Below are 25,850 nucleotides of genomic sequence, written 5' to 3' on the forward strand. Positions count from 1 at the left end.
GTAGCCACCGCTTGGATGATACCGTACCCTTCTCTAGTCTGCGCGCTAACTCCGTGAAGGCAGTCGCCGCTGTACCGCGGCCCGCGCTCCGAATAAGGGTATGACGCGGTAGCTAATGGGTTAATGCCAATATATACAGAATTCGTCTTTCTGGACTTAATATTGATATAATCCTGGGAGTCCTTAAACCACTCCTGGCTCAATGGTGTAGAGATTAAGCGGTTGGCCACTGCCGTGGGGTAGCAGGTGCTGCCGCCGGTGGAATTTTTGCGATGCATGCTGCCTCTCCCGAGCTACCTACTTTGACCAATCCTTAATCTGACCGCCACCTTCTAGGTTATTTAAAGATGCCATACTCTACAGGTAATATCGAGTGTTAACGCACACGCACACAAACGGCTTTTCGCTCAAAGGGGCAAGTAGAGCTTATGCTTTACAAGAAGTTGGAGTACATATAGAACGTCAGTACGTCTTCCATGTGCTCCGCTAGCGCGTAGAGAGTGAAATCTATGATGGTCATAAAAATAAAAATTGTATTCAAACAATATCGCTCTTCTCCAAGCATGAACAAGACGTAACGCGGTCAGGCAAGCTCTGGCTTATGCAAGCCCAGATGCTGCGGTAACAACTACCATATGCATTGTTGTTGGAGTGAATGTGCACTTTAACTTGAGAAATGAGGCTGCGGATTCGCTCAGGCAAAGTACTAGCAGTGGCGGCAGATGTAGTATATTGGCAAAACGGTTTATGCAGGGGTCTTCGAACAGCCCTGATCAGTACAGGCGTTGAGTGTAGAAACACCTTCAGTGTAACGATTACAGTACCAGTAAGCGCTTGCTGATAATAGCGGTTATTCTTGGGGTCCTGATGACTCTCAGAGGAACACCCCAGGTGATATTGTAAGCCGTGCATAAGAAACGTGGGCTCTTTTCTATGTATGCACCGCTTTTCTACTATAGTTATATATTGCGAAGCGGCACTTTTCTCTGCCATGTTCTCTTTTCTATCCTTCCTTCCTTCTCAGCAGAATCTAAAGACGGAGGTAGACACCTCTTCTGACTCTCATTTCTCCTAACGTTTGTAGAATACAGCGTTTTGAATTACTTGTACTGTGCCAGTTACACACGAAACACAAATCAACCCAGATGGGTGTTTTTGGCTTGTCCTCTAGCGTCCCCCCAAATCGAGGTTCGATATACACAGTTACACTTGGGTAGATTTCAACCCTCAAAAATACGGAGGACTTAAGGTTGGCGCAGGGATCAAATTTGGTGTTAATTTCTACACCAAAAATTGCGAAGCACTTGCGGTTGACAATGGGAGCATATTTCGTGTAGATTTTTACACCAAAAAATACGAAGCACTTCCGGTTAGCAATGGGAGGTTTCAACCGCGGCGATACGCTGAGCGGTGTCTGCGGTGTCGTGTGTACGCAGGCGCCAAGCTTTCTTAACGCCGGCATCCAGGAGGAGGAGGTGATGGCAGCGGTTCGTTTTTCTATATTGCATTTTTGCTCTTTCTTACAGGGCTACTAGAACTGCTAACTATATAGGCGGAACGGAGCTAGTTCGTTAATCACAATACTCAGGTTCGAAAGCCCAATCGAACTTCAACGTTCAGATATAACAACTAGCTCCGTTCTGTCCATGCCGTTACGAAGTGGTACTGTTAGAAACAGGGCAAGAACGCTGGATACAAACTGCATCGGACCGCTGTCTTCACCTCCTCCTAGATGCCTGCGTTGCACGATCGTGGCGCCATGCATACACACGACGACGCAGTCACGTCGCAGCGTACTGCCGTACATCGCGGAAACAAAACGAGACCACCGGAGGCGGCAAGGAAACGTCTTTAATCTTACTCCGCTGTGTATACGGCACTGCTGTAAAAAAATACACAAACCATGGCTCCGGCGCTAGCCGAAAGTATCTTGACGGGGTGGTTCGCAATGGGCTAGAAAAGCAGAGTTGGGGAGACGACAGGCAATGAAACTGAAAACAAGAGCGTGGTAACGGATCTACGTGCCAAATTCCTGCAACACATTTTTTCTTCTTTTCGTAACAGTATACCATCTCTTCACTGTGGTCCAAGGACCGAATCCCTGAAGTTAAAGAACCTGAATGGTGCACAAAACACTTGCGGGCAGCTCCACATTGGACAAATAATGTTTGCTATCTCTCTGCCTTAAGAAGTTTTTAAAAAGAATGCATTTGTACATTGTATCCTTAAAATCCGTTAATTACTGTCACTTATTTGCGCAGACCATAATGGACCATTTGAAAGAAAATTTTGAATTCCGTGCTCCACTCGCGCAATGAAAATATTTTTCGGGCACTATTTTTATCCAGTCTGTAAGTCCTCAAAGTCGACAAAAGCAGAAGGATTCGCAGTAAGGATTACACAGAAACGTGGCATATAGCTTGTGCTCCGTGGTTTTATTTTCAAACAAAAATATAGTTCTTGGATTTTACCTTCATAGTACAAGGTAGCTGTGTAAGTTTGTTAGACATTTTTTTTCCGAGACTGCAGTTTTAAGCGCTTTACAAAGCATCGTTAGAAGCACGTCCAAAAAACAGTGTTCGCAATTTAACTTGTGCATGCGACTTGCATTCATTCCATTGCATGTTCGAAAACACAATTACACAGACCACCGCAACAAATAGCACTGGATTATCACAAATGTCGGTTACTAACCTGCACACATATCTGAAATATTAGCACCAGCAGCATTAAAAGGCTGCTTAACATGTCAAGCTTATTCAATTGAAGAGAAATTGAAGAGCCTGCTTAAAGTAAACAAAAGGTCATGAAGACCTGCAGATTACAATTTTATTTTTTTAAATGAAGAACAATAAACAGCATTTGAAACTGCAATTCTTGGACAGGTATTAGAGATAGAGACTAACTTGAAATCAGCACCTAAAAGTAATCAAAATGATACAATAGCAAATCTTGGAAAACAATGCAGAGTTAAATTGAAAACTCCTTCTCTACACTTCAGGCTAACTGGTGCTGTCAGATAAAATTAGCTAAAAAATGTTATGCACCAAACAATTCCCAGTGGCTAATTCCAAGTGGCTAACTTCAAGATGAAGTTTACAAACTACAGTTAAAGAAATACTAAACAGACATCCTAAAGCAGCCCACAAAATGTACAGTGAAATATCACAGGTATCCAACCTCTAACGTTTGCGTTTTTTCTTGAGAAACACATAGGACGAACATAACCTTCGAAAACGTATAAAATACATTAAATTTAACACACAATCAAATAAAAACAACACAAAACAAAACATTACACTCAATATATGGAGGCCTATGATCTAGAGAAAGCTTGAGCGCCCCGAAAAATATGTTATCCACCAATTTGAAGGAGCCTGTCGCAAATAAAATGCAGCACTCATAACTTATATGGAAAAAATTATAATACAGAAACACATGCACACATTCTTTTCAATCTAGCTAACAATTAATGAATAATGCTGAAACACAAGGAATTAGTCACCTGGGATTACCTGACTGGGCGCACTACAAGCAAAGGAAAAAGACATGGCCTAAGGTCAAAGCGCTAAGGGCACAGTCATTGTTTGATCGGGAGAAAGGCATTCAACACCTTCACTTTAGGACGAAGTTAATAAAAATTCCAGAAAAGTTCCCATAGCAACTGAACAGAATAATGACTAGTAACTTTGTGATTAAATAAGTAATTGAATCTCTGAAGACCTGTGTCTAAGCACATATTTGCTTGAAAACTTAATTGTTCACCAAATCCATTATCACCATTATTTTTTTAATTAAAGGATATGTGTAAATGCTAGCAAATGTGTCAGTGGCAGAACGGGAAGTCTATTAAAAACAAAAAAATTACAAATTGCTGACAGTGCTCCCAGGAAGCTGTCCGAGCTAGATGCAAAAAGATAAAAACCATGATTAGCCCATGCAGGGACAAGAAACCAGTGGGATGATGATTCTTAGGGTCAACGAAATGTTGCTGTTCCTGTTTGTCATGTCTTTCCATGCTGTAACATAATGCAACTACAGCCTTTGTCAAAGTTTAGAGCCCAAGGAATTTGCTTCTGAGCCTTGTTGGGCACCGCTAGCATTCTAGATCTCTTGAAAGTACAGAAAATCTTCCCCTGACCACCGTGAAGTTTGGACATTCATGGATGCTCAGAGGACTTATTTCACGGCTTAGAAGCCAAACCCTTTGGCTCTGTACTTTTTGACAGAGGCTATACATCAGTTTTCTCACAGATTCATGCTGATATTGTTTTCCTTTTTCTTCGCTCTGGCCAACTGTATCATGTTAACATTGATAAGTTATAGCAACACAGTTTGTGTTCCACCACCAGTATTCCAAACAGTACTAAAAAACTAGACATGTAAAACATGTACATGCAGATAGAAGAGGCCACTGTAAAGGAAAGCCGAAGTGCTTTTTAACAACTGATGAGCTCAAAACCATCAAAGCGTGGTTTATCTTAAGCGAAGTCTCTAAAAGCACTCTCGAGAAATGTCAACAGACAGAGTGCCTTCCTTAGATTTTCCAAACGGAACACCCAGAAGGCTGCAAACAATAGAATCCTCACAGGAGCGATGAGGTTTTCCCTACAAGGTGATGGCCAACGAACAGGAAAACTGCGCATTGATAGTTGAGGAGGCATGCTGTAAGTGCTTGGTCCTGCAAAATTAAAAACGAAATATCACTGACATTTCTAACACTTGTAGAAGTGCAAAGAATTATTGTCACATTTCAGTATAATGCACATTATGACTACACTATCCTAGGGATGAATTCATGAGGGGGTGGTCTCCCCTCCTCAAAGTGAGAAAGTTTACATAGAAAAACCATGCTCAACCCAATTTTTTCAAGAATAAAGCAAAAGAAATGCAAGGCTCAAACATGTCACTGGCCGATTTTTAAAGATAATGGTAACCAGGCTAATGTACTTGGAGCTATCAACACTCTCTAGCTTCCACTTGATTGCCCACCACTCTGTGCAGGAGACCTTGGCGACAAATTTTGTATCAAAACGTTTTCATTCATGACTCATTAGTATGGGTGAATCACTTTACGAGAATTTTGCTCGGAAACCAAAGTGTCCATATTACAGACGCGCGACTGCACATATGATTTGTCCATTAGAGCCATGATCACATTTAGTGGGCCACCACAACTATGCAAAAGTTAAACAAAATGCGGCAACGGCCTCCCTGCCATAGATTTGAAAACCATATTCTAGCTATAAGACAACTGAGCTGCTAAATCTCATTTAATTGCAACCAGTGCAGCCACAGTCTAACTGTAATCGAACTGGAGGCTAAAGAAACAATGGTGAGCCACTGCTCATAAGAGAGCGTGATACAAAGTGCGTATTCGAAAGGTACAGCTGCACACGAAATCTACCACTCTTGCTTTATCCCTGACATTTGATACATATGGCGACTACAGGAATTTTTGCTGAGCATCGAAGAAGCAAATGTTCTCTAGGGAATCACATTTTCAAAACCTATAACAGCCCGGGAAGCAACTGCCCATCAGTACTGCCCATGAATCATATTTGCGTGTGTATAATGAAGACCTAAAAATAAAAAACTGGTATGGTGTTGTTCAAAGTGCATATCGCCATTGTACACAGCTTGCAAAGTAGCACTCCACAGTGATTAGATGCCATAGAAGACTTCAACACAAAGCACTCTTTTCCAACTGAAAATAAAAAATGGCTGCACCGTATCCAGACCTCATTACCATTTGCAATAAAATGACAAAACCACAGTCGCAAAAGCTAATATTGGTGATCGCCTCTCCATAATTTCGTGCAAGTCTAAAGAAACCACAACAGTCTCAATATTGGATTATTGGTTAATTGAAAAGAGTGGTAGTGAACACACAAGAAAATGAGACAGTAGCAATGCGAATCCCAAAATAGCAGCGTGTCAATACGCTTTATCTTGTTTAGTCATGAAAGTACTGTATTTTCAGAACTGAGCATAGCTGTAGCAGTTACACTGGCTCCTTATTCCTAATATTATCTTTTTTTAATTGCACAAGTAACTATGCCTGAATTTTAAAGAAAATCTCTTGGGTGTCAGCAGCTCCTCACTGCCACTGTTTGCAACCCGCCTCTTTGCAAGATAACAGAACACCAGGGCTTTCTGTCAGCCCCATTCTAAACTAAATAATCACAAAACCCAAGCTTTGCTAAAGCTCGTGACATCAATGCCTAAATTTTAGTAAATTCTGCGCCTAAAAAGTAGTCATCAGATGCTCAGATAAATACTGAGTTGCTATTTTCGTACAAAAATTTTAGTTCCTGCCTATGTCCACAATCATTTGCACAAAATACTTAAAAGTGTTGCAGGATGCATCTTTCTTTTCGATTTAACTCTGAACTGTTTGGTACTGCTTGTAGATTGAACTGATGCAACCTTGGAGTTCTTCATAGATAAGCACCTGGATAGAACAATGTCCACTCAGGTTTGATACCAAACAAATCATTATGAATAAAATGTATGTCGTTCGAATTACTGAACCAACACTGATAGGTGAACAAGGCAATGAAGTATGTGATACTTTGAAATTAAAGCAGCTGTTATATTTTCACAAATAGTGAAAGCACGTTCATACTGTACCCATCGAAGTTATGCCGCAACGAACCGCAGAACATAAGGCAAGAACTGACAGCCGTTGCTTTCTCGTGTTCACTCGTGTTCCAGTGACAAAGCGACTTCGCCATTGACTGAAAGCAACAAATAATCAGATTAGAATTCTAAATGTGGCGGCCGAATCTAAGACGGCAGAATACAAGTATGCACTTCAGAAGCTTTGAGCACATTTGCTGCGACGCGCACGATAAGCAAAATTATGTTTGTTTTTTTTTTTGTGGGGAACCGTGGCATTTTAGAAAAAGCAACCTGCATTTTTATGTTAATAGCGATGTCGCATACCTCGTTCTGCGAACATGCATGAAATTAAGAGTGGCCAAAAATGCTGCACATATCCAAACTAAAATGACACAAATGCTTCGGAGGGCACTAAAATAAAAATGCCGAATACCTACAGCCGCTAGCAAGGTGTACTTCAGTGCAGACGCAAGCAGACTTATACATTGCGCTCGTGCGGTGCTTTGCGGAATGAAGGCGACCTTATAACGCAGGCAGTGGGATTGACTGACAATGCAGGTGCTCAAGCGCTGGTGCATAGTAATATAAAACCACCCATACACTAGCAGCGCGTCGTTAAGAAAACTGCGCTAATGTTTTGCTCCATTCCGCAGCACAGTGCTTCAGTGCTCCACACAAGCCTGCTCACGACTTAATCGTACAACGATATTTAAGACGCAAAATCACTTACCATCACGGCGAGACGGATGTGAGACGGCAGGTATTCAAAAATATCCTTCCGGGCAGCAGTGTCGCGGTAGAAATTTCTCTCCTGCTGGCGAAGGGCACTGGAAAGCCAGCGCTTGTCTCAATTCGCTCACAACGGCGCCACACCGCCATTCGCAAACCTGAGCGAGGGGCAAGCTCAGCCGTCGTTTACGATATCCACTTTAGTGAACGCGGTTAAGCACCCATCTTTCCTTTTTCCGTCGCGCATCGAAAAGCCGCAGTGTCAAGTGCGAAGTCGCCGCTCACAACATCCGTTCCAAGAGAGGCTGCAGACAACCCGCCGTGCTCAATTCTGCGACGCAATCCGAGACGCCCCCCTGGCGCTGCTAGGCCTAGCGCCTACGTTTCTCACAGTCACAGCGTCCGCCCTCACGACCCTCTCGCCGTCTTCTGATCCTTTGCGCCGCCTGCTGTCAATTGCATCTCGGCCGAAACCAAAACTTGCTGCTTCGTTCCGGAACTAAGCTAAACAGATAAAGGCACACAGTTTAACTGGCGCCTTCTTTTGAACAGCAGTAGCATTTCGACCTCGCTCCGTCTCAGTTGTCGTACGGTGTTTTTTCTACACCGTTCGGAAGGTTCGAAATGGCGACAACCACTCCGTTAGAGACGGCTGATGAAAGATTGCGGACTTCGTTAGCACAGCGTCAGTTCTAGCTGGTGTTGCTTCGGTGTTTATGATATCATGTGCACTGTTTTACCGGTGTTCTCGTCTGGCGATGAGGAGTGAGAGTGGACGAACCCTGATAAACCTCCCCATCTCGTGTCATTCGCGTTTAGTGTGTAGCTACCGCTCACGAAAAGTCAACTTCGCCTAGACCGGCCACGTGTTTATACATCTTTCGTGTGTTTATTTTTCGACAGAAGGAGGAAAGCACAGCGACAAAATGCTTCTCTTCTACCTTGACATCAAAACGGAAAACCTACGGGGAAGACAAGCGAAGTACAACGCTGGCGTGAGTCTCGCTCTAAACCTCATGCAGCACCTGTGGAGCCAAGGCAAGCCCACCATTCTTTGTCTCAGATAGCCTCGAAGCCTTCCCGCCACCTGTTTGACGGGCTTGATGCTTGTTCCTGTACTCTTGCTCGCGCTTCGGAGATAGGAGGTCTTGAGGGTGTCACGATATCCTCATCAGCTACGTAATCAAACAATTGTTATACTGTGTAACAGCCGCTATCGCTGATAGGTTGACAAACTCTCTGTATTTACGAATATATGAAAGTGTTCGCTGAAACACCCAGTTTGTAGGGCGCTCCGTTTTGTGGTAAAATCCGTTTCTCCCAGTTGTTGTAGGATGACCTCAGTTCTCGGTATAATGTAGTTTTTCAGTCTACAAAGCTGAAGGCTTCGTAAAGTAACTAGTGCATTTTATGTACTCTGTTGTACATCGGCCAATTCAGTTAGCTCATGATGAATTTAACGACCTATTAAATGTTTTTGTATACAGCACGCTTTCATAAGTGCATGGACAACTCACAATCTTGAAGGGAGCAGCAAGAGCACAGGCAAGAAACAAAGGACCAGTGCAGCCAGTGGTGGATACATTCGCAACAGCGCAAGAGCGTCCCATTTGCTGACATTTCTGCAATCCTTACCCTCGGAACGCCATTCTGTCCCAAGTGTATTTTTCGTTTCAAATGGCTGCCGCGATTTTAACTGGTCGGGTTGCGGAAGTACAAAGGCAGGAATGTTAATAAAAGCATGCAATTAAAACAAATAGAGAGCAATGTACGCGATGAAATACTTACAGCGACCAAACAAAAAATACCTTACCTGGAAAGCCACGGTACAGAGACAACAGGAAAAATTACATTCGTGTAAAATAAAGGATTAATGAGAATTTTCAGACAAGCCTCAATCTGCAGGCTAACGTTTCGACAAGAGGAATTCACTGTGCATTGGCAGATGCGGTCGGTTAAATGGGCTTTTCAATACAATGGTGAGGGTCCAGATTGGAGGGGAGCCAAATCGTAGAGAAGGAAGGTGGTGAGGTGCTTATCGTGATCTTGCAAGAACCTTTCGTCCAGGCATGTGCGCTGGGTCTGCTGGCGTTGAAAGACAGGAAGGAGCGTTGAACCTAAAACAACAGAGAACAAAAGCAGCAACAGCTTGTGGTTGTGTTTAATACTAGAGCGTGAAAAAAAGTGCGAACATCGGCGCGCTCACGTGTGCCTGCGAACACATCGGGCTGTCGAGCGCGTGATGGCCTGCGAAGCGTGCCGCTACTCTCAATATCAAGAGGTTTCATTCAAAGGCGTCCCGCATCGGACGCTGCACATAGGAATCGCGCTGTGAGCGTGAAGAGGAGCCGCGTCGCCTAAACACGAGGGTTCGAGTGACGCACGCTGGAAGTTAGGAGAGAGAGCGAGAAAACTTATTAAACGCAAGGTTATTTGGGCATTCTCGGAACGGCACCCGCACGGCCCCATTGCGCTCAAACGAGACGAAGGGAAGATCTAAGGTAGGAGCGTCCCCTTTGAAACCGGGCAGTGGTAGTTGTCAGCATGCTGGTTTTTTTCCCTTTATTTTTAACTCTGCAGTGTGTGTAAAAAGTTCGCCATTTTGTTTAAAATACGTCTTCCTACATTTTAAAACTTATATCACCTTCCTGCTTTTGAGCCACCAAACCTCCAATCGCTTTTTTTCTAATTTCCACCGCAGATTTATTTACATGACTATTGTTATCTCTAAACCCTAAGGCCTCAGGAAGAGCGACTGTGCCTGCATCGACATCGGGATGGATACCATCACATTTTAGGATTAGGTGTTCTATTGTTTCTACAGGTTTACCACACACAGCACATGTGTCATCTTCTTCGTTAAATTTCTTTTTGTAGCTGCGCGTTCCAAGACACGCTGACCTAGCTTCAAAGAGGAGGGCACTGCCTCTTGAGTTATCACAAAACCTTTCCTTCCTGATCTGCTGTTTCCAGCATCGATATAGTTCTACACTATGCTTCTTTTTCATTGAATCTATCCAATTTTTACCTTCGACGTTTTTAGCATGCCGTTTAATGTTCTATCTTTCTCCTTCCTCGTGTCTGGAAAACTTACTGGCCAGCATTCTAGTTCGTTCTCACCACTGTGTCAACGCTCTTTCTGTACAGGTATTTAAATACCTTAGCTGCCCACCTGTTATCGTCCAATTCCTCAGGCGTCCTTGGTATAATACTTTACTCTGAGCTTCCCGTGCTTTGAACGTTGCCCAGTCCATATTCCCCTGTACTGCCTCGTTTGTGGTTTTTCCGTGGGCCCCTAGTGCTAATCTTCCAGCAGTTCTCTGATTTACTTCTAATCGCGACTGTTCTTCAGCCTTTAAGCACAGAACCGCATTCCCGACAGTAAGCTCCGGCACCATTATTCCTTTCCATATACCTCTGAGGACTTCATACCTGTTGTGCCCCCAAAATTCCCTATGTTTCATTATCCCGGTATCTCTTCGCCCTTTTGCTATGAGAGACTGTTCGTGATTTTCTGTGTACATATGCCCTTTGTTTACCCATACCCCGACATATTTGTATTTGCGACCACTCGGGGTATTTCAAGGTCTTGTATTGTAAGCTCTTGATCAGTTGTACCGTTCAAAACCATCACACCTGAATTAGTTGCGTTAAAACAGAAACCTAGACTGTCTCCTTCGTCTCCACAGCAATTCACCAAAGTTTGCAAATCTTTCTGACTATCTGCTAAGAGTACAATATCGTCCGCATACATTAAACCCGGTAGCCGTCGCTCAACAACCTTTCCGCCTAATGTGTACGACAGATCATAACCTAGATTGCTTCCTTGTAGCCTTCATTTCATACTTATCATATAAAGCATGAACAGCAGCGGTGATAGAGGACATCCTTGTCTTAATCCTTTGTGTATCTGGACAGTTGTTGCACTCTTAATTCTTTCCCATGTTATTTCAACTTCATTTTCTGAATATATTTCCTCTAGAAAAGTAATTACCTCGTCACCGACACCTTCACCTTTTAATATGTTCCACAGGAGTTCCCTGTTCACGTTGTCGTACGCACCGCTTATGTCCAAGAAGGATAAATACAGAGGTCTGCTTTCCGCCTTAGCTTTTTCTATGCACTGGGTATACGCACGAACAGGCAATCATCTAAGCGCCTACCACTTATGAACCCGTTCTGAACTTCTCAGAGTATTCTATTACTGTCTACCCATGACGGCATTTTTAATTTCACCACCTGCATTGCCAGCCTGTATGTAACTGATGTTATCGTAATCGGACGGAAGGATTTTATGTTCGTCTTATTGTCTTTTTCTTTATAAATCAAATTCATTTTACTCTGTTTCCAGCTGTGCGGAATTTGCTGATTTGTTATGACTGCCTCTAACACTTTTATCAGCGTTTCCTTGCCTCTCGGGCCAAGTTCATTAGTTAGCTTGAATGGAATTTCGTCGATCCCAGCGGGCTTACATCTAGGAATATTTGTTTGCTCCTTTTTCCAGTTAAGATTCGTCAGTTCCACGCTGTTTTCTTTTGTGCTGTGCTGTGTTGCTCCCTCATTTGGGGTGATTACTCTACCGCCTTTCTTAAATGACTCAGCTATAACTGATGAAATGTAGTTCACAGCGTCATCTCCCTCTAAACATTTTCCCTCGGCATCGTGGATCGGTTCCTGCTTTCTGTGATTCGCTTTTTCCAGCCTGCTTATATGGTTCCAGAATTTTCTTGGCCCTCCTTTAGTTGCATCGCGAACTTCAGCCAGCCAGCGATCAGAGGACTGCTTTTTTTTTAACCTGGAGGAGGGCCTGCACTTGCTGTTTCTTTTTACGAGAAGTTACCCATAACTGCGCCCTCTTTGCTTCTCTGTGTTCCCGTGATGACAACCGTCGTTGTTCGACGGCCTCCCTAATTTCCTTATTCCACCAACTTTGTGGCTTCCTCTTTCCTCTCCAGCGCTTTACTCCTTTTACTTGTTTTATTTTCGTACTAATGAGTAGTTCTAACATATTATAATCACACTTTTCCATGGGATGTGTCTCTGTTGCTTCCTTTAGTCAGGCCGCTATTTGCGCTATTTGTTCTTCATTTAATTTTGCGTACTCTTTTTGACTCCCCTTCATTTCTCTTTTGAGCTGAGCTCCAAACTGTATACTAATACGCTTATGATCACTACCGAGGCTGTACTTCCCCTCTTCTTCTATTTACATCATTGCGAGCTTGCTATGGATCCTCTCCGACATTAGGCAGTAGTCAATGGCCGTCTGCCTGTTACGGGATTCCCGCGTCATTTGTCCCTCACGCTTAGTTTCTCCATTTACAATAACTAGGTTGTGTCGCTCACAGAAGTCTAGCATCAACTTCCCGTTACAATCTGTGAAACCATCCAGATCCTCGATGTGGCCATTCATGTCCCCCAACAGAATAATATCGGCGCCTTCTCCAAACTGCTTTATATCGTCATTGAGACACTGAACGAGATCCGTGTTCTCTTGCCTGCATTGGTTCCCTGTCCCTAAATAAACTACCCGTAGCCACGTCCTTTTACCGGCAATTGTACCCGATACCCAGACATGTTCTTTGCAAGTCGACTTTATTCTTTGCCAATTAGTTCCTTGATGCATCCGCATATCTACTCCTCCCTTCCTTTGTTGTTGTTCTGTTGCGCCCTTCCCAGACGTAGCCATCAATAAAGGGTGGGTGTTATAGATCCCTGAGATGTCTCGCATAGCGCGCATACACCTACTGCTTCGTACTTCAGCTCCTGTTCTATCGCTAACCACTTCGCTCTCTTTCTACAGCCTTGCATGTTTATGTACCTGATCCTGGTGTTAACTATCTTATTTGTAGTTTTTTTCCAGCAATTCCTAGTGGCCATTTTATTGTCGTCAGCCTCCAATCCTACACTTTCTGCTTTGCGTCTACCTACCCCAATGCCCTGAGCCGCAGTGGACCCTCTAAAAAGCTACTGCCCGGCCTGCCATGCGCCGCCCGTTCTCGGCTCCTGGCCTTCCATTAAAGTTGATCCCATCTCGTGTAAAGCCTCCGCCAAAGCCTGCTCTATGCACTTCGCTGTTTATGTATGCCACTTCAAAGTCTTTCTCCTGGCTTAACCTCCTTATCTCCCGATTAACAGCCACAACTTCCTTGGCAATTTCTTCGTTGCGTTTTTGCAATTCCGGCACTGTGCACACCACGATCTGGACTTGCTGTGCTATCGCCCTTAAATCGTCAACTCCCTCCTCTAATCTTTCCACTACTTTTGCGGCTTCACCATTCAAGACATCGTTTAGCCCCGCCGCTATCAATACCAAATTGCGCTCTGCAACATTCTTAGAAAGTTCGTTTTTTGTCTCTCTCAGTACTGTGTCCATTTTTCTGCCTGCGAATGCCTCGACAGCTATCCGCTTATCACCCATTACACGCTCTATTATAGTTCTTTTGCACCTACTCATATTTGAGTCACCACCGAAAAGCACTTGGCTATTTCCTTCTTCCATCCTAACTTCCGGATTATTATGCCGCCTATTATCTGTGGTTGCGACCCCATTCCTGGAAGCTAGCTTGTTCCCCTTCTCTCCATGCCCTCCAGACTTTCTAGCTGCCACCTGTGCGTAACTGTTCCTGTCTGAACCTGCCTGACATAATTCCTTATCGCTGTCAATGCCAGCGCAGGCCCCATCCACGTGGCTGGCGCTGGAACGTCCGCCAATGTGGCTTCGCTTGGCGGTGTAAGCCATTTTTGCCTGCAACACTTGACTAAGCTGTTCTTGAAGTTTCCGCTTCTCTGCCCTCTCTACCTGCAGCTCTTTTTCTAGGGAATCCATACTCACCGCTAGGCTAGTGTTCGCTTCGTCAGTCCTGTCCAGGCGTGCGCTTAATACGCAGCAATTGCACATACAATCCGCGCCTTCGGCCGCCTCTACAGATTCGAACCGCGTTTCCTTCAAATTCATCGAAGCCTTACACTCCTTGCATTTAACCTTCAGTTGCTTGACCATCTTAGCAGCACTCTATTATTACTATCACAAAATGCTAGAAAAGAAAAAAAACTTGCAACCACGTGCTCAAATAAAATTCTGCCTACCGCCAAAGCCAATCACCTAGAAAGGAATACTAACTACCTGTCTAAACCAGGTAACTCACAAATGAGCCCTGCAAATCTGCAGCTGCCGGCCGGAAAAGGCCCGATCGTTATGTCACTGACCTGCTCTTTCGCGAGCCCTTCACCTAACTAGCCTAGATCTAAAACTAGCCTAAATCTAAGCTCTCAAAATAGTAAAGGAAAGAACTAATCGATTTGTCGTAGTCACGGCGCTCTCGCAGTCGTCCGTTCGTCAGGTACCGGTCACCACGCGTAATCCGAAGAGCACTGAAAAGCGGGCGATTGGCGCGCCATCTGTCGGGGCAGCGCCGTACATTGCGAGGAGGTGGTCTTCTGTGTTTGCCGCATGATAGCGCTGCATGCTCGCCATTTTTCTTCATGAATTTGCTTCTGGGGTTTTCCGCTCACAGCCGACGCTGACGTCACCGGTTTTTCTGCGACACGGGGCTTTTAATACTGTCGCGACATAAACATGACCCAAGAAAGTGGAACAGAACAGAAAAACGTGTTTCATGTGGTAAAGCCAAAAGCTTGAGGAAAATGGGGCAGAAAATATTACGAAGAAAAGAGAAATAATAATTGGCGCTGAGACCAGCCGCCGATATGGCTCAGTGGTTATGGCGCTCGGCTGCTGACCCGGAGGACGCGGGTTCGATCCCGACTGCGGTGGTCGAAATCCCATAGAGGCGAAATTCTTGAGGCCCGTGTACTGAGCGATGTCAGCGCATGGTAAAGAACGCCAGGTGGTCAAATTTTCCGGAGCTTTTCACTACGGCATCCCTCATAGCCTCAGTCGTATTGGGACGTTAAAACCCCATAAAACAAAAGAAATAGGCGCTCAGACAGAGAAACAATGTAGATGTTTTATTAACTGGCAGCAATCATTGGGCCGTAGGCGAAGTCACGGCCTGCCACTGCGAGGGTGCAAAGAAAGGGAAGGAAAGAAAAGAAAGGAGGGAGCGCTCCGGCGAAGCGGCGCGCGCCATTGTTGTGTTAGGTATCCTTCATGCAACCGCCGCAGAGCGCGTGCACCGGTGGAAAAATGTCGCCGCACCCTGTAACTGTTGAGCGGAAATCGAAGAAAGCGTTCACCTATTATAAAAGGATCACGGTTGCAATGACATGCACTTTCAAGATTGCAAGTTTGCTTTTAAGATTTTAGAGTTTACCCCTGCAAGTTCGGATCTGGTAAATGTGTGTATTGGGAGTCCTGACAGCATATCCTGTCTCGTCGCGATTTGAAGTCCGACTTGAAAATAACATTATCAAAACTTGAGATCGGCTACTTCACTAAAATGTTCGGAAGTTGCCTTTCAGACGTGGTTTAAAGTGCCAACGCGCTGATGAGTTGTGCTCTTGCTAATGAATTATCTGCCTCACCAATATATTGACTCCGACAGAAAATCTTTGCAGCATATAGCTGACATCAGGAGACGCACAATTAAAGCCAGTGCTTACATTGAAATCAAATTTACTTGCAGGCCTTCTAAGTGTTTGCGACGACTTCAGGGACCTTGGTTTCCTTTTCCAGTTCCCCCAAGTCGCATGGTAAACGTGCTGTTGTCGGTCTTCAGCGCGGATGACAAGGAAGTCTTCAGAGGGGCACTCCATGCGCTGTCGACGCATGATAACCACTCTGACTTGCTTGACCACTTGGGTAAGACTACTTATTTCTACCTCAATGGATGACTGGTTCTTTTCTCTCTCTTTGTAATGAGAAGACCGATTGGTGGGGAAGGGTGCCAAAACAAGGAAGCTGACGAACTTTGTTATCTCGACCAGTACATCACTCTGTAAATTGAAAGACTTCAACGGGGGGCTCCCACAGACCAAAGACCGAACATGTTTCGTAGGAAAAGCAACTGGTGGGGCAGATTTTAGGCGTAACGTGGACTGGCCGGTACTAAAAAGCGTTTTACGGCAGAAGGCGTTTAGTGTTCCGAATAAAAGGAACATTAAACTAAGACAGAAATGAGGCATTTACCGCTCCTTCGGCTGTTTCTATAATTGATCTGCTAAGCTCGATTTACTTAGGAAGCGAGAGAGCCATGGGGCTTCGTTTGTTCTCTTAGCAAGCTCTTCCACTCAAACTTAGCTAAGAAAGCTCTGATAACTTGTTCTAGTGAGAGTTTTTTCACATGTTTGATCACACAGCAACTTAACGGCCGTGCTAAAATCAGCTCAAGAGTATTTCCTGGAAATTCAAATATTCTGTTCTGTGAATAACCTACGGGCATTACAGATTGTTGCTAGCAGATAGGGCCCTAAGACATGCAGCCCTTGGATAGCATGGCGCCAAGCCGCATTGATAGCCTGCCAATGATGACATTGAAATATCTGTCGTGGCTATAGCACAAGGAAAAAAGTGAACATACTCGGGCTAAAAAGATAATAAAGCGAAAACGCACTTTACCCTTGCGTTTCAGCGATTTATAGTTTTGCACCGCGGGTCTAGGAGAGTTTTAGATAACACGGTGAACACTGGACGGACGGAAAGGCTAACAACACGCTCAATTTGTATGCCATTCTTATCATTTAGATTAACGCAAATAACAGCTTAAAGTGCACGCAACACAGAAACGTGGACGTGCCACTGATGATAAATAGTAAACAGTAATCGTAGTTATTTTGACGCTATTCTCCACATTATGTAAGCAATAGGAGCAGTAAGGCAATCATCCCGGTTTAAGGCAATAAATTGTAACGAAAAGATAAGGAATAAGTAGAGCCTGCCTGTTCCTCCCTGCACCCTCTCATAAATTTTACTTAGATGATGCATCACAACCACGAAAGAGATGACGACATTTATCTATACCGCTTCTAATTTTATGCTAGGACCGCAGAGCTTATAGACGCTATAAGTTCTAGCAGGCGTGATGTCAAGGGCAGATCAACAGCAGATATATTTTCTGTATGTTGCCTGAAGATAAATCTCAAACCAGAATGTGAACATGGGGTAACCATGCTCAAGAGGAGTAGTTTTTTTTATTCTGCTTGTGTGCACTGAACTGGCAGACTGTGAATTAAGAACACCGCAATGCACATGACGTAATGTTCTGTGATTTATAGCTGAACCTAGCTAATTAACCCGCACGCACTGAGTTTTCTGCTTGCTCCTTCGACTTCAGCCGACTTGATCAGTGCTCTTTCAAGAGCTTAATGCTGCAGGAAACTCGCCTCATTTTTTAAGCCCTGGTCGCTCCGGCGCCCCACAAAGCATGCGCAACACTAGTCTCATTCGGATGCTGAGTTTACAGCAAAGGCACTTGAATGGGGGCTGGCTGTATACCTACTGGTGCTCCGTGCTTAGATGAGTGCGAAAAATAAATCGCCCTTTAAACCAAGTATCTTCCGTACAGTCTACGACCTTGTACATTATACTGCCGTAGGTTTCGACGTCAGCGGGAACAATTTCCTGTCTACCATTGCGAACACGTACGAGGAGCTCGGCGTGACTTGCCACCGCTGGCAGGGTGATGGCACCAACAACCGCTTCATTGACATCTACCCCACGTTCCGGATGTCCTTCGTCACTGCTCGACGGTCACACAACACCTCGGCTCGCAATTACGTGGACAAGGCGTACGTCTGGACGGCTGACAGCACCTACACGATTCGTCGATTTTTCAGGTGATGATTCTTGCCTACCATTAGACTTCTTTATTCGTAAGCGGCTCTAAGGCCGCTACGGGCCGCTACAAGGCTGCCCTCCACTGGACACGAGATGAGGGTCTCCGTGCTTGACAGCAGATGCGGCGTTCGTATCAAAGCGAAGGAATAAAACGTCCTTACTGATAAATACAGGCACCCGTTGAGTATAGCTATGCGGCGAAATAATTAGAAGCACACCTTTACGGCAGCATTCACTGCTCGACAGGCAGTATTAGAGGCTTCAACATATTCTTCAACTGGCCACTTTTATCATACTTCCCAGAAACATTTTTGTTGCCCATTATCTGCGGGGCTCTCGCAAGCGGCAAGTTTAAGTTGAATTAACTCAACTAATTTAGTATAGAGAATAAAATATTCCAAAATTATTTCGATAACAACTGCTCTTCTCGCTGCACCGTAGTATAGATCACTGCCTAGTTTCAAAAAAGAAATGAACAAGACAGAAGTCACAGTGGTAGTTAAGAGATACGAACGTGAAAACAACGATGAGCTGATCCGTGAGACTCCTAGCCGTAGTTTTCATTCCTGTCTCAATCCTGCGCCTTGAATACTTCTGGAGCCATAATATGTCACGATTTATTTCTATCTTTATTTTATTTCCTGTTGGTGTCAGTGGTATGACGGCAACAGGAAATGTGGAAGTAAACTACCAATGACTGGCACAGTAGGTCTGGTCGGCGCGTCGTCGCTAGCCACTCCACTACCGCGGCATCGAGACCGGCTGAGTAGCAGAATCCATGCTTCCCGATTAGTCGCAGAACTGTTTTTTCCAAAGACCGTCGATAAAGTTCTTAAAGCGTGCCAGATACGTAGTAATTCTTCGTCTTCGCCAACATCGGCACCAGTGCTGCATGGGTGTTGGACGCACTCACACGAAGCGGAGGACATCATGGGCATGTTCCTTACACGGCCAGCCTGACTTCATTCTCCGCGGCTGGCACTATTGGATGGAGCAGCCTGTGGTAACAGATTAAATTAAATGAAAACAAAAGAGCTGTAAGAAAATGTGACTCCAGTGGCTGTATTCTGTAAGCTGTCCATTTTCCCTTGCCCATTTCGCGTTCATTCGGTCCTGTGTCAGCGTTAACTCGGATATACCCGCCAGTTTCAAGCTTCTGGGGGAAGATACCCGGTCACTGGGTGACACCGGACCTCATCATTGGCTGCATATCTGAGACAATGGCCGCCAGCGGTCATGTCCGGTCGCCCGCTGTTGATCTGCTACTGCAGTGTGTATGAAGCACGCCCTCAGAGTGGAGCGACAATGCCTTATAAGCCACCACTTGTCATCGACCATAGCTGAACACGCCGGACTGCACCTAGCGGCAGTTATTCTGTGTGAAGATACACAACTCTCTCTCGCCGCAAGCAACTCTCACTCACGGGCAGCTCTCGCTCTTGCGCACCCATGACCATGGCCTCTTTTGCTCCCAACGTCTTCACAAGTTCAGTGATCTGTGTGAACTAGTTCTGACTTTGTGGTGCAGTGAATCCCATCCCACAATGGCGTCGAAGCCAGTTATTCGTCTGATCAGTTTGCCAAGGCAGCCCACGATGACACCGCTGTCCCTCTCAGTGATGCGGGAATGGCGTTCGACGGTGCCCGTCACGTCGTCCTCCGCAACCTAATGCGTCCACAATCTGACCCACGGATTACTACAGGCAAGATCCTCCATGCCATCTGCTTTCGACGCAGATTTTCACCGCAGGGCCTGATGCCCCCTTCCACGAATACGATTTGGGTGTGTATGGACGCGCGAACGCAAACACCGCATCAAAGGTAAGGGCGATAGCCTGTGTACTGTCTGCAGTGGACCCGAAAATCTGGAACATCTCCTCCTTGTGTGCCCCGCTCATGTCAGTGCGCTCGCCTCTTTCATCACTACATACAGGGACCTCGATCTATCCTGCGCAACCGTCGGGGACACGACCTTCCCTGTTGCATCCACCAAAACTACACAGAGTGCCCTCCGATCTATTGTCCACTTCATTGACGAACCGGACAACGCTTACCGCTTTTAGGAATGCCTTCTGAGCCGTTCTGCCGTCGTCCGACAGTGCACCACCTGAAAGCAACATGCACGACGCAAATGTGCCGCCACATTCAGTCTCACCTGTTCCGTGCCCGATCTCAGAGCTTGTGCAATGCTTCAGATGCCAAGTGCGCACCGGATCTATTTTGCCTGCTACATAGGAGCCTAGCGCCTTCCTCGCGCTTTGCCACACCCTTCTCCCTTTCCCCTTTTACTGAAACTGCACACGCCTCCTCTATTCTGTCCCTTTACTCCCAGCCCCTTCCACGACCGAGTGGCGGTGTCCCCTACAAAGTAGGCAGTTACCGGGCCGTGCTACTCCCAATTTTCAAACATTCCTTCTCTTCTTCGACTACAAAACTTAAGAATCACAAGAGAGATATTGCGCTGCATACTGTATTAATTTTTTGCCAATGGTAAGGTCCGGTCGCCAGCCACTCAATGGCCGGTTCGCTCGCCCCAGACGCTTGAAAGCCACATGTATATTTGAGTGACCACTGGCAGAAAAGGATATGAACGTGAAATGCACAACGAAAAATGGAAGGCTGATACAACACGGCCCAGGGCATTGTTTCTTTAAGGCAACTGCAGACTGGACGTTCAGTAAAACTAATAAAACTCGATTGTTTGCTTCTTTGTCCCAATTTTTTTTTCAAGTCAAACTGTTTGTTCACATTTAGGTGGCCGCAGACATTGATAAATGTGGTCGGATATCATTCAAGGGAACATTGATAACCCTTTTAGGGTGAAGCAAAAGGAAATAAGACAAAGCAGGCTGTAATAATTAAAGAAATGACGGTACCACATAGCGCTTCCTACAGCACTTTTAACACACACAGAGATTATAGGTACTTCTTTTATATGGACACAAAGAATAACTCTATAGATGGTACATGCTTGTTGCAACGCATTTTACGTTAAGCCGGCACGAACTGCTCGAGAGCTATTTCTTCCAATATCAATCGTCGTGCACATTAGATGGTTTAGAAAGCGATGCATTATCAAGCACAACATCTTATTTGTCTATTGAGTGTCACAAGAAGAAATCGTTTTTCTGGAGTTTGGAGGACATTAGCCGGTGTAGTTCTCGTGAGATAAGTCTAGTAACCCTAATGTCGTATCGCAGCGATTGTTGCTAATAATTTTAGTAAAAACTATAAACAGGTGCAACCTGGTATTGTTAAAGTAAGTCATCGACAGGAGCATACAATCAAAATTGGTGAAGTAACGAATAGCTTTTTTAAAACATATATCCTGTACGCATATTTATTTCTGTTCTAGTGCCTCAAACTGAGAATCAGTAGTTTTTTTTTTTTGTCCAGCAGTACAGGACTCATCATGTATAATGAATATGCAGAATAGCGAAATAGAACTCATCTTTCCCGTCCGTCAGTTAAGTCTAAAAGGGAATAGGTTGCAAAGGACTCCGAATTCAGCTGCTTGAAGGAGAATCGCGGTGTTGCCCAGCCATATAGACTGGCAGCCAAAAATATCACGAGGACGCCTTGAGATCTTCGCAGCATGCTTCTGAAAGCGACCGCTTGCAGCCGTACCCCGAGTTGAACTTTCCCTTCTTTTCTTGCGTATAAGCGCTCCGCTTTCTCTGAAGCTTGTCTTCAGAATTGAACGCGGTAACACGTCAAAAGCGATGAGATTCAAGGCGCCCTCTGCGTTCTTTCAACAGACAAAATGCACTTATTTTCGCTTTATGGACTTCAGAGTTAGCGCTCTCTAAGAGAGCATTGCGTCAAGTAGTGTAACTGTATTAAAACGCCGTGCGCGCATTCTTACACCCAGCCGCATGCTTTCCCTTTCCGCCGATCAGCCTCCTTTATTCATAAGAAATGTTCAATATTCCCGCCCTATTGTGTCGTCTTGCTTCCCCTTCTGGGTGCCTCACCAAAACTTCGTTATTAAGAAACCATTAATTACCGTTAATGTGTTCTTCGAACGTTTACTCTGTCATCAAAAGGCTCAGCGCAGCTCTATGTATCGAATAAATACACTGAACACCCTCAATGGACCCCCTCAAAAAGGTCCTAAATGTCGTACTTGATACGTTAAGCTTTTATTCAGTTCTTGCTCCGGTTTACCATGTTATTTGTAACCCGGCCGCGGCGGTAGAATTTCGACTGAGGCGAAATTCTAGAGGCCCGTGTACTGTGCGATGTTAGTGCGCGTTAAAGAACCCCAGGTAGTCGAAACTTCTGGAGCTCTTCAATACGACGTCTCCCATAGACTGGGTCGCTTTGGGATGCTAAACCCCGATAAACCAAATCAAACCATGTTATTTGTTAAGTTCCGCCGTTTTTTGAAGCGCAGTGCTATCGAGACTAACGTTAGCATGTTTGACTTGTTACCATGTCTCAACCGCGCAGCAAAAAGGCTTTATTATGAATACCTATCTAAATTAGGCTGCAGACAGCAGTAACAAAAGTCGCCAGTAAACACTCCTGCCAAGGGGACCAGAAACGTTCCGCCTACGTTGCCCCCGACAGTAAGTGTGAGCACAAAATGAATTCCAGCAATGTACACCATTGCTGGAATGTACACCTTTGCACATATAGTATACATTGGGCATATATATTTGTGCTCACTGATCTATGCTGTGGGTAAGACGCCTTAACTGTGTCACGTGCCGCCGGCTTCGCCCGCTTCTCTTCTTCTAACTCCCCAGTGCGCATAGTCATAGCCACTGCTTTCGCGACTCAAGGAGCCCATGGCATGATCCGCTTCTCTCCCGACCAGACAACGTACATACGCGCTGCCTCCCGGCGCTTTTCGGGTTATCCTGCCTGCGGGAACAGGCGGTTGTTTTTTCATGTTGCGCAGCGCCTACAGCGTTCTTCGCGACTGTCGCGGCTTTCTCGAATTCTCGCAGCTGATCACTGACCCACTTTTTTTTTTATGGCTGAACTGCGCATTCAGCCGCGTATAGATTGGCTTGCAGCTGCACCTAAAGCGGCGGTTTGCGATACAGCTCAGCCTTCACGAGCTGCGCGAAGGCTCTGGAAGCTTCGAATGAATGGATGAACAATAACGATGGTATCAGTTTACTTGGTTAGAGGTGTGGGACTGCGGCAATGACTTAGTGACTTGTCGCGCCGGAAAAAGACGCTGGTCTGTTTTCACCGATATTCTTTCGAATTCCACCTAGTGAAAGACCCACTCTACAGGATACCCTTAGAACAGAAACTCTTAGGTAGTTTCTGGTAATTTCGTTTTAAAGGGGCTCTAAAATGGGCTCTCAGAAAGGTGCGGTGTTCCTTCAGTAAGAATTTTTTTAATACATTATGTAGAAGTTAAGTTATGTGCAGTTAAAACGAATTTTCAGCGTCTTCGCGCATTTCCATCTCTTTTTGTTACTTTTTGCACGCTCAAAGTTCGGCGCTCTTCACGCGTGAATGCTACAAGGGGCGGTGCTTTAAAACCCGCCGTAGTGACACTACTGACTGGCCGCGGCCACGGTAGCTGCGCAACCCCTGAAAGAATCTAACCAATTGCCATCTCTCAATAGAATCACGCAGGAGCTTGCGAAGGAAGAAGGCGAAAGCATGAAAAATCGCTGGAAAGGGCTCGCCAACTTTCACATTGGATTGTGGATTGTCCGCGGCGTGCAGAAGTGTATTATTCGGCCCAGATGTCCGTAACGAGAAAATACACTGACTGGAGAGTTTATGTACTCTCCTCAGAAAGTGTTTCAGCCCCCATTTCAGTTCCGGTGCCGTTTTCGCGCATATTCCACCACAACGTTTGCCTTTGTTTGCTTACAGTAAGAGCTTAATCATTTTGATGCTTAATATGCTCCACCATTATGCGCAGATCTCTCCTGCAACCTGCATTTATCATTCTCTCCAAACATTCTGCCAGTAATAACAGTTCACTTTAAAAAGCCGCCGCATGCACGCATCTACTGAGGTAACAGGAAACGGTGGCGTTGGGCACACTTTCTCTTATTGAACAATTATGAATTATTGAGAGGCATTTGGAAGGGAATAAAAGAAATTAAAGGAAGGATATTTAATGCTACCGCAGTGTATCCTTGATATCAGGTAAAGCATTATTTTTTCCTTTTTTTTACAGAAAAAACATCGATGGTATTGTGACGAATTCTCCTGGCAACGCTTTGAAAGTTCTCAAGGAAGAGGAATTTGCTGGACTGCTTAGGCTCGCAGATTACCGAGATGACCCCTGGAGACGCATTTTTTGAGAAACGACCTCACAAGCACGCCAGATTATTTGTTTCATTCTATTTCCACTGTCGCGAGAAGTTCAAAAAAGCAAAAAAACAATTGCCCGTTTTGTGCTGTAAATAACAAATGGCACTTCGTCGCGATGAAAATCAGATCGATTTCCGTATTCAATATTAATCTATTTATTCCTAGGTGCCAAGATCCTGGAGCAAAACCAGCTCAATCGGCTTGACACATGTTCAGGAGACAGCTAGTGACGGTAACAGTCAACGGCAGCATATGTTTGTAATAAATATTGCACCAATAGAAAATATAATAGATTCAGTGAAATTAAAAACCTGATTAATATGATATTAACCACAATTTTCAAACACCGCATAGAAAGGCTTTTTCATTATACTTGTTTAAAAATAGTAAATAAAATGCAGAAGTCCTGCACGAAAAGTACAAAAAATCATAATGGTGATCTGCATCATCACAAGCCAATCATGCAGTGCGAGCTCTTTGTGCCTCAGCGCTAAGACAACGAAAAAACACAGTCACCACAGCTCATGAAAACTGATTTCAGTTTGTTACCTGAGTCCTATCTTCAAAAGCCTTGCGTCGCACATTACACAGACATGACGCCAATGTAATTTGCCAAGACGCCAACCTGAAGGAAGTGTCTCCACCTGGCTATGGAGATTATGCGTATTAAAGCAATGAATTCTTTGATTCATTCTTTTGTTTCAGTGCCATATAGTTAGCATTGGTTATGACAAGCAGTTGGATTTAATTTCAGCGATATCCTATCGAATTTCGTTACCCACTCACATCAAATCATCACACACTTCACGCTGATCAAATATTGAAGAGATATTTTTTAACTGCACTCTAATTTGCCTGAAGGAACTGTGAGGACGATACCTACGCACCAACGAGAAAGGAACGCTCTTGGAAGACTTCTTACGGAACGAACACACATTTGTATTTATATTATTTACAGAGGTAAGTAAGAAAGCGCCGAGGCGCGTCAGAACAACAATAGGGAAGGACAAGTACAGAGATTCCCCATCACACACCCCACGTTGTTGTTGCTGCGACTGCAGGAAAAATGAAAAAGAAAGTGCACGGGCCTGCCCACTGGCTTAAGCTGAGCCACAATCGCTGAAACATGCAGACAGTAGGAGGGTTAAATAGATATGAAAGGAAACATTGAAAGTCAAGATGCGCGTCGCAACAGCCGCGTCATCCGAAACGACGACGACGGTTTAGCAACAGATACACCCGATGACAAGGAGTCTTCGCCGCATGTCTGAGAGCCCCTAGATTCCGGCGCCGTAAGGCCAGGAAGCCACCCCTAAACTCCTCACCGCACGGGTCCAAGCGCCCACCTTAAGCGCGCGCCTTCTATAGCTGCGGCCAAGTCTCATAAGTTCCGCGGACTCCGTAGGTGACAGGCCGGCAACGTGCACAACCCGTGGTAGAAACTACCATCGCGCGCTCCAAAGGTCAG

The 25,850-nt window shown here is 45.0% G+C and overlaps 1 protein-coding gene across 1 annotated transcript in view; it reads left to right on the plus strand.

Moving 5' to 3' along the window:
- Positions 1-24,998, plus strand: part of LOC144134728 (dermonecrotic toxin SPH-like) — a 38,266-nt gene extending 13,268 nt beyond the window's left edge. The window contains exons 3-6 of the mRNA XM_077667572.1: positions 8,257-8,391; positions 15,989-16,114; positions 17,847-18,087; positions 24,246-24,998. Of these exons, the coding sequence (XP_077523698.1) occupies positions 8,257-8,391; positions 15,989-16,114; positions 17,847-18,087; positions 24,246-24,372 (629 nt within the window). The 3' untranslated portion in view covers positions 24,373-24,998. The remainder of the gene's footprint in view (positions 1-8,256; positions 8,392-15,988; positions 16,115-17,846; positions 18,088-24,245) is intronic.
- The last annotated feature ends 852 nt before the right edge of the window (positions 24,999-25,850 follow it).

This window comes from Amblyomma americanum, chromosome 5, assembly GCF_052857255.1.
Source record: "Amblyomma americanum isolate KBUSLIRL-KWMA chromosome 5, ASM5285725v1, whole genome shotgun sequence".
NCBI lineage: Eukaryota > Metazoa > Arthropoda > Arachnida > Ixodida > Ixodidae > Amblyomma > Amblyomma americanum.